At 35.6% G+C, this 10,409-nt stretch overlaps 1 protein-coding gene across 1 annotated transcript; it reads left to right on the forward strand.

The window, feature by feature from the left end:
• Positions 1 to 6,397: 6,397 nt before the first annotated feature.
• Positions 6,398 to 10,033, forward strand: LOC140818304 (receptor-like protein 7). Its single transcript, XM_073178229.1, is given in 2 exon segments — positions 6,398 to 8,972; positions 8,975 to 10,033. Coding segments are annotated over 2 exon segments (3,117 nt in total). The 5' UTR covers positions 6,398 to 6,778; the 3' UTR covers positions 9,898 to 10,033.
• The last annotated feature ends 376 nt before the right edge of the window (positions 10,034 to 10,409 follow it).

The following is a 10,409-nucleotide window of genomic DNA, read 5'->3' on the forward strand; positions in this document are numbered from 1 at the left end:
TGACCAATCCTAGAACAGTAGGTTAGAAAAGCGATAGGAAATTGGTAAGTAGATGTCTCCTTTTCCCCTTTTTCTTTTTCCTTTTTTGGACTTAATTACTATTAATTTTATTAAAAAAAATAAACAAAGGTTCCCGTCCGAAAGAAACAAGATTGATCATGTCGCGTACCTCAATCGACAAGACATTCCTAAAGGAAGAAATCTCCAAGCGCTTCTACTTCGAATGTTCGACCAACGACACCTCTTTTAACCTATAAGAACCCATGATAGACAAGTGTTCGAGAACAGTACAATTTGAAACGAAAATCTCAACATCTCGATCTTCCACGTGAAGGGAGTGCAAAGAAGTTTAGGTCTGTTGGTATAAAAACTTATTTCTAGCAAAGTATAAATTGCTATCTTTGTCCGAAAAAATTACATCATTTGAACATAATCAGCGTTAATTACTCTAATTTATTTTATTTATTGTATTTGTCTCTAGTGACTTATTAATAAGCAATTTCAATTTCCCATGAGTATATTTGAAAATCCTCTATGATCTAGATTTTGATATTTGAAAAAATTCAAAACACCCGTCTAACATCTAATAAATTTTATCACATAAATTGTTCAGGATATTAATACAAGAAATTTATATGAAATAGAAAGTGCTACGTAGCTCAACCTTGATGCAATTCCAGGGGGCAAAACTACATTTTCTTTAAAGTTAAATAGGTCTTCATTCGCATCACTAAAACAATATCAACATTCATCAAAATTTGGAACGTAGAAGATTTTCCATTGGTAAAATGAAATGAATTATGAGTAAATCACTGGAGAGAAACACGCTATATAAAATAAATCAGAACAATTAAAGTTGATTGTGTTCAAACGATGTAATTTTTCAGATAAAGTTATCAATATATATGATAAATCATTTGTACTTTACTGGACTTACTTGACAAAAATCCAAATGATATGAATATTAATTGATAGTCTAGAAATAGTTCAGCTTCTATACCTCGGACATTAATACGAGGTTGGCACATGGAATTAGAATCAATTCTCAATGGAACACTAATCCAGAGAGAAGCTTTGTCACCCTAAAATTATGTTGTACCATTGTTTCATTGGCAGTTTCTCTCAAGCAGACCATCAACTCCAAGAAATAAATCCACCAGATTCACAAAGAAATAGAGTGCATTGAATTAGGATCAATTCTCAACTGAATCACTATTTTCCGGGAGAAAAGCTCACTAGCTCCAACACACACCTATCAACATTGATCAACAAACGAAAATGATATGGCAGAACATCTTCATTTTCTTTATTTTTATTTTAAATGAACCAACTAATGGGTGATATATGAAGTTAGTACTTCGTAACTCAAAGTCAGTTGAGTGGGCATTGATGCCCACTAATTGATCGAGAATAGAAGGCAAAATTCCAAGGAATACGCGGCCAAGTAAGTGAAACTGATCCTTCAATACATTATTTGGAAGAATCCCCTCAGGTCCCCAATTACAAGCATTTTGTCACGCCCCAAGCTCGGGCCTGCGGCTGCGTGACTGCACAATGGGCCCCTATAGAAACTACTTCGTATTCGTCCTCGCTTTACGAAAATGATTAATCCAAGTTGCTATAGAAGTCCATTGTAAGTCATTATAAACTCATTTTAAATCTTTGATTTTTTCGATGTGAGACAAGGGTATCACAATCACCCCTATTTCAAAACGCGACATCCTCGTCGCGGCATGAACCCTCGATCCACCAGCACCGAGAATCTAGAGGTTACTCCTACAGGTTCAAGAGGTGGCTCCCGTCATGTAGCACTTTGCCTCGCAGGTTCAAGAGGTGGCTCGCATGCACGTAGCACTTTGTCCCGCATAGCACTTATTTCCCGGTGTTCCATGCCGGTGACCGGCTCTGATATCATTCTGTCACGCCCCAAGCTCGGGCCCGCGGCTGCTTGACTGCACAATGGGCCCCTATAGATACTACTTCGTATTCGTCCTCGTTTTACGAAAATGAATTATCCAAGTTGCTATAGAAGTCCATTGTAAGCCATTATAAACTAATTTTAAATCTTTGATTTTTTCGATGTGGGACAAGGGTATCACACATTTGCTCAAGCAAGCTACACAAGAAACACAGGCCTATGTGGATTCCCTTTGAACATAGCCTGTGAGGTTTCCCCACCAGTAGAAGAGGAGGTATTGAGTAGTTCAATATAACAGAATTTGAAAAATTATACAATAAATTGAAAGACGGAATAGAAGTATTTTGAAAAACTAGCATGAAGCAAGTGTGATGCACGTAAATACCAGTTTCATAATAAAAATTAAAATTTTGATTTTCTAAAAATTTAATTTGAATCATTTTGTTATTTATTTCGGTTTAATCTTTTGTTATATATAAGTAGTTAAATTAATTAAGAATTTATATAACTACTTATATATAACAAAAGATTAAACCGAAATAAATAACAAAAATTTATATAACTACTTATATATATTGGGTGGAATAAATACAAATTTTTGATATTTTTCAAGGAATTATTATTACCCAAGAATTTTGGTGATCGACAAAATCAAGAAAACACTTCACTGTTTCAGGAAACAGCTGCATATTTTCTATGTAACATGAATCGGCTCTACCGCCTAGCTCAGCAACCGGACAGCTTCTAAACCAGCTATAGCAAAAGGAATCTAACCGCTTAAACAAAGGACATCTTGTTTCGCAACCGGTTAAAAGTAAAGAAGCCTGACCGCTTGAATTACAGACCGCTTATAATTCAACCGTTTGAAGTAAAAGAAGCTCGAACTTTGAAGGACTTCCCAAACTCGCTGTTTCAAAGATGTCTTTAAGAGAGATATTTATTGTTCACTTAATGAAAGACATTCTCTGACCGGTTCAGGACATTCAATGGTTTGCACCGCTTCAAAGTCAGCCAGTTTCTACATCAGTCCCAAGAATGATCTACATTTATAACTACCCCAGAAAAGAAAGATCATTTATATCTTACAAAGGTCTGAGGATAAAAGCATTTGCCATAAACGGTAACTCTAAAGCAACTATTCAAAGATCGGTATTCAAGGTCATGCTAGCAAACAGAACATTAAATGCTTCTCTGAAGAACATTTAATGCGGTTGCAGCTGATAGTGACACAGCTTCCCTCTGTTACAGGTTAACGTTACTTATTCTGACCGTTGAGATCATCGTCTATATTGACAGAGAAGTAAGTATGCAAGCATAGACAGAGACAGACAACGTGATACATTATCAAACTCACAGCAATGAAATCATCATAAGCTTGCATACCTTAAAGATTCAGAGCGCACTCGAAGCTTACACACTTCATCTCTCAATCAACATACGCATTGAACGGAAAGATATCTGATCATTCAAGGATCATCTTCGTGCTACGAAAACATATTGTTTTATTTACATCAGTAACATCTTGGTTATTTTATTAAGTTGTGGTGTCTAGTGAACTGAGTGTTCTTAAAATCCAGAATTGTAAAGTGATCACTAAGAGTTCTAAAATAAGCAGTGTAATAAGTCCTGATTGGACAGTTGCAAAGAGTTTTTGTAAAGCCGAAGTCTTTTAGTGGAATCATTCTTAAAGAATAAGAAGGGATGACGTAGAAGTTTTCATCTCCGAACATCCATAAAAACCTTGTGTCTTTATTTCTTGCGAGCACTTACTTTTCACACTACATTTTGTTGATAAGTTTGCCAACAGTTTTAAGCAATCATTAGAAATCTTGAAGCATTTTCCGGACTTTACAGTGGTTCATATTTCTAACAGTTTGAGAAGAATTTTCAACCTCCTCAAAGCGGTTGAAAACCAATTTTAAAAGCAAAAATTTGAAAGAGTTCATTCGTCCTCCCCTCCTAAACTCTTTCCCGATCCCAACAATATTTCATTTTTGTCCTTACAACAATTAGAATTTTGCATATATCTTTATTGAGTTTTTGTATTTGCATTTGTTAGAACATTCATGTTCACAATCTTGATTTTTATTGTTGACAAAACTTGTTATTGTATTTCTAACATATTTACTCATGTGTAAAGTTGCAAATTGAAGCTGAATTTAGCCAAACTGAATTTCTGACGAGCTTTGGTTTTTCAATGATATCTCTCAACTGATTGATTCAAATGACAATCCGCCAACTTGACTGATCAGAAAACTCAATTTGGAACAAGTCGTATATCAAGTCATTTGGGCAGAATCGGATGTTATCTAGGTCAAATAATTCGCTAAATGACCAAACTGATTGCACGAAAACAGCAATCATTTAGGTATGAGTAGTTGGGGTATTTTATCCATTTCTCTCAGCTCAATTATTAGAATGAAGCGATTCAGTATGTGTTGGAAAGATAAGATGATGATATACAAATCATCTTCAGACTGCAAATTTGAATCGAAGCTTAAGATGTTGATAAATGACGATAGAAATACTGGCTCTACACAAACTGTAATCAGCAAGGATGATTTCAGTACACCAGTTGAACTGAACTAGTTGAACCGCTGACCAACCGTTGACCAGTTCAACTGCTGACCCGAATGAGCTGCTGACCGGTTGAACTGTTTAGCAGATTAAACTGCTAACCAGTTGAACTGCTGATCAGATTGAGCTGCTGACCCAAATGAGCTACTGACCGGTTGAGTTATTGACCAGATTGAACTGCTGACCGGTTGATCAGTTGACCAAAGTTGACTAGTTTAGGCTCAGGAGAATATCCAGCAAGGCGAATTTGACCATTGCAATTCCAGAAACAATACAAAAACTTTTCAAACAGTCATATTATTGTGCCTAACGTATATATCATTGTTGGGCCTATAAAATACAACATATTGAAGATCAAACAAGAGCCTTTGAAGGAGATTCAAAGCATGGGCAGTTAGCATGAAGAAATCTGCTACTTGAGAGCACAAGTCCTTGTGTGAGGATAGATTTGAGATGTACACTGTAAATGATAAATTCCTACACACAATCAATCACACATATAAAAGAGAGTTGAACTTCAAATATTAGATGAGTGAGTCTTCACACAAAGACATTAAAGATTGTGTTTTTAGTCTTGACATAAGAGACGTTAAACATTATGTGGATTGTGAGGTTGCGGCCTAAAATCGAGAGTGTGCTAGGAGTTTCAATTAGGCAAGAGATAAGTCCTAAGTTGAAATGGGTTTGTACAAGGTGTTTTATAAATCAAAGTCTTCTAGTGGATTCTTCCCAAGGGGAAGAAGGGGTGACGTAGGAGTTGTTAATCTCCGAACATCCATAAACAAATTCGTGTCTATTTGTTTATTACATTTACTTTTCATTTCCATTATTTTAAAGATGCATTGTTGTAGCATTATTCAAATACCAAAATATTGTATACCAAGTGTTTGATAAAATGTTTCAACTAAAATATTTTTACATATTCAACTTGCATATATTTTAAATGATTTACAAAATGTTTAATCGGTTTTTATGAACGATTATTTTGAGTGTCTTCCGCTTGGTTTACAAATCAAACTCGATTTAATTCATCAGTGTTCAATATTTCAAAAACCGAGATATTGTAGCTCAACGATTATCCCCCTAAATATACATAAAAAAATGTATTTTTATTATCAAACATGTATTCATTTTTAATCTATCATTTTTATTAGATTTCTCAAAAATGGTGTAAAAAATTTTCATGCAATTAATCTAACAATACATAATTTACCAGATGGTAGAAAATTCACAATGAAAAAATTGGTAATTTTTTTTCACACTTTTATAAGTATAATAGATAAATAAATATTTTTTAATATTTTTAAAGAATAATATATTTTTTATTCAAAAATCTATTTTTTTAATATTTTTTTCTAAAAAGTATGTATCAAGAAAATGTTACTTCCCTAATTTATTTTTATTATCAAATATCTATTCAATTTTACGTAATATTATTTTTAAAGTTCATTTTCTTAGACTTATGTATCAAGAAAATATTATTCTCTAATGTATTTTTATTATCAAATATCTATTCAATTTTTACGTAACATTATTTTAAAAGTTTCTTATGTTGTAATTTTCTATTAAAAAATAAAAACACTAATGTAATGCTCATGTGTTTAACGAGTTCAAATAAATAAATACATCAATTAAATGAATGAACAATACATTGACTTCTACAAATTCAATAACTCGAATTTGACCTTAAATTTTATATATTTTTTCCACCAATACTCATGCCGTTAATACAAAAAATATATAGCTTTTGGGCAATGTAGATGTGAAACAAGACATGATTGGCTTTGGACAAAGAATGAGTGGCGGAAGACTGACCGAGACAAAGTTACAAGGAAATAAATATTCACATCACAAATTGAAAGACCCCTCTGGTCATAACAATAACCACACTTTCTTTGACAAAATTGGATCGGAGGCCCCAATATAATAATTAAGTGTGAGGGTGTGTGTGAAGCTATTGACTGGAAATGAGTGTGAAGCAATTAGAGTGACTTTGACTCGTGAGTAAACGCACAAATTGGACTGAAGACTCCAAATGAATACATTAAATTCAGTGACAATTTCCTGTTAGAATTTAGTGGACCCTTTTGGTAAGTAAAATTCGCACACTCTCTATTCCTTTTTGTCTTTTGGAAATCCCAAGTCTCCTCTATTTCTTACCAAAAAGTGTGCTGCTCTTGGCTTGGATCCAATACGGCAAGAACTGTGAAGTTGACAGATTATAATTCTACCACCTTTTCACTTGATATGCTCATGTAAGGGCGTTTGTGTGAACTTTATCCAATGAGAATTCTAGTTTGTCCATGGATTCTTTTGATGTTTTTGTTCCGAATCCTGTCGGTCTCTCGGGTTTTTGGTCATTGTTTGGATGATCAAAGATCATTGTTGTTGCAGTTGAATAGCAGCCTTGTTTACAACTCCACAATTTCAAGAAGGTTGGTGAACTGGAATCAGAATGTGGACTGCTGCAAATGGGATGGGGTAGCTTGTGATAGCAAAGGACATGTGATAAGTTTGGAGCTCGATGGTGAGTCAATTTCAGGTGGGATCGAGGATTCGAGTCTTTTCAGTCTTATACATATTGAAAAGCTAAATTTGGCAAGCAACAGGTTCAACAATAGTGAGATTATTCCAAAAGGGATTCAGAATCTCACCAATTTGGCATTCTTGAATCTGTCAAATGCTGGTTTTGGTGGACAGATTCCCATGGAGCTATCCACGTCAAGGAGCTTGGTCAGTCTTGATCTCTCCACCCTTTTTCGAGACTTTCTCCATCCCTTGACACTCGAGAATCCAAATTTCACGATGCTTGTTCAAAATCTCACTTATCTCATAGAACTCAATCTCGATGGTGTTAAAATTTCAGATTCTCCAAGCGATTGGTCCCCAACTATATCTTCATCTTTACCCAATTTAAGATATTTAAGCTTGCGGGATTGTGGTCTCTCAGGTCCCTTGGATTCTCTTTCACAGCTTCGTTTTCTTTCAGTTCTACGTCTTGACAGGAACAATTTGTCATCAACAGTTCCAGATACTCTCACAAGGTTCTCAAATTTGTCCACCTTGAGTCTCAGCTCTTGCTCTTTGCGTGGTTCCTTTCCCGAGATGACCTTCCGGCTATCCACTCTACAGAATCTTGATTTATCAAACAATGTGTTACTCAAGGGCACCATACCCCAGTTTCCTCAGATTGGATCTTTTAGGACTATAATTCTCAGCTACACTAACTTCTCAGGTACATTACCAGATTCCATAGGCAATCTTAGAATGTTGTCCATGCTAGTCCTGTCTAATTGCAATTTTATGGGACCGATTCCATCCACAATAACAAACTTAACAGAACTGGTTAATGTGGATTTCTCGTTCAACTCTTTTACCGGTTCCATCCCGCCATTTCAAATGTCCAAGAAACTTGAATACATAGACCTCAGTTATAATAAACTCATGGGATCGATTTCTTCCAGGCATTTTGAAGGTCTCGCCAATCTAACAATTATAAATTTGGGTTATAATTCGCTCAGAGGGAACGTTCCCTCGTCTCTCTTTAGTCTCCCTTCACTACAGAAACTTCAGCTCTCGAACAACCAATTTAGTGGCCACATCCAAGAATTTTCCACCGTGAATTCCTCAAACCTGGATACCCTAGAGTTGAGCAGTAACCTACTGGAAGGTTCCATTCCCATATCATTTTTTGACTTTGAAATGCTCAAGGTTCTCTCACTTTCCTTCAACTCCTTCAATGGCACCATACAGCTGGAAATGATGCAAAAGCTTCCCAATCTTGCAAGATTGGAGCTTGCTTACAACAACTTGACAGTTGAAGTTCAAACCACAAATTCAATTCTGTCCCGATTTCTCAAACTTACTAGGTTAAATTTGGCGTCTTGTAAGCTGAACAATTTTCCTGATCTGAAAAACCAAACAATGTTGACTTTTTTGGACCTGTCAAATAATCATATTAGTGGAGAAATACCTAGTTGGATTTGGAAAATTGGAAATGGGCAACTTTTGCATTTGAATTTATCTTGCAATTTTCTGGTTGGACTACAAAGGCCATACATTATGCCAAGTTCACTCTCCGTGCTAGACTTGCATTCAAACCAACTTCATGGTCAGTTTCCAATTCCCTCCGAGTATTCTATATATGTTGATTACTCGAGTAATAGATTTCAAGAGACAATTCCACATGATATTGGCGATTTCGTTCCCTATCTTTCGTTTTTATCTCTAGCAAATAATAGCCATACCGGAGCAATTCCTGCATCTCTTTGTCATGCAAATTACCTTGAAGTTCTTGACCTTTCTGGCAACTCATTGAGTGGTAGTATACCACCCTGTCTTTTAAGAAATAACGAGAGACTTGGGGTATTGAATCTTGGTAAAAACAACATCAGCGGTGATATTCCCGACAACTTTCCCATCAGTTGTGGCCTACAAACTTTAGACCTCAGTAGGAACAATTTGGAAGGGAAAATTCCAATGTCCTTGCCAATTGCAAATCTTTAGAAGTCTTGAATGTCGGAAGCAACAACATTTATGACAGGTTCCCATGCATGTTACAAACTTCATCCAGCTTGCGCGTTCTTGTCTTGCGTTCCAACAGATTTCATGGAGGTATCACATGTCCTAAGGCCAATCAAAGCTGGTCAAATATTCAAATCATCGATATAGCTTCAAACAACTTCGGTGAGTGTCTGAATTCAAACTATTTCTCAAGTTGGAAAAGAATGAGGCAGGAAATTGATGGATTGGACCACATTAGCTTCAATTATCTGGAACTGGCCAACTTATACTACCAGGACACAGTGACAGTAACCATCAAAGGACTAGAGTTGGAGCTCGTCAAGATTTTGACCATCTTCACATCGATTGATTTCTCTAGCAACAATTTTGAAGGGGCGATTCCCGAAGATTTAGGACAACTCAATTCACTTTACGTTCTCAACTTATCACACAATAGTCTCACAGGATCAATTCCAAAATCAGTAGGAAACTTAACAGGGCTCGGATCACTTGACCTTTCAAGAAACCAGTTGACAGGAATGATACCAGAGGAGCTAGCAAGTTTCACATTCCTTTCTTTCCTGAATTTGTCCTACAATAAGCTATTTGGAAGAATCCCCTCGGGCCCTCAATTACAAACATTTACTGAAGAAAGCTACATAGGAAACACAGGCTTATGTGGGTTCCCTTTGAACACAGCCTGTGAGGTTTCCCCACCAGTAGCAGAGGAGGTATCAAGTGGTTCGATTATAACAGAATTTGATTGGAAAATCATGTTCATCTCTGGTTATGTTTTCGGATTAACATTAGTCATTGCGCTTCTTGCATTCTGCATACAATGGAGGAAAAGGTGGAACAAACAAGTGGAACGCTTTCTAAAGCTGATGTTTGTGAAATAGAGAATCCTTTTAAGTTGTCAACTAAATTTTCAGTTGTAGTTTTCCAAAAATATTCTCAAATTTTTACTTTTTGGAGATAATTTGTGTATGCCTGATTTCTTGTGAAGGATTTTGTTTACTCTGGCACACTTCACCTATTTGATAAATGATGTTGCGATATTGCAAGTCTACAAGCATATGACAGTTTAGTACTGGGAAATTTCGAGGGGGCCATTTCTTGAAAAATTATACATAAATATTAAAGTCCCTTGAATATCGACCAAAATCCTTGTCATAATTTGGAAGTTTTGACATGTATGAAACAAGAATGATTGGGTTTAGAAAAAGAATGAGTGGCGGAAGACCTCTTTTGTCATCACAATTTCTTTGACAAAATTTGGATCGGAGGACCAATATAATAATTATGTGATGCTAATTTTCATGCATTTATTTTTTGGGAGATTTTTCTCTAGTTGTTTACTATGGAGTATATCTTCATTTGAAAAGGTTTCTTCGTTTTTATTTAAAAAGAA

The sequence above is a fragment of the Primulina eburnea genome, chromosome 17 (genome assembly GCF_022965805.1).
Source record: "Primulina eburnea isolate SZY01 chromosome 17, ASM2296580v1, whole genome shotgun sequence".
Classification (NCBI taxonomy): domain Eukaryota; kingdom Viridiplantae; phylum Streptophyta; class Magnoliopsida; order Lamiales; family Gesneriaceae; genus Primulina; species Primulina eburnea.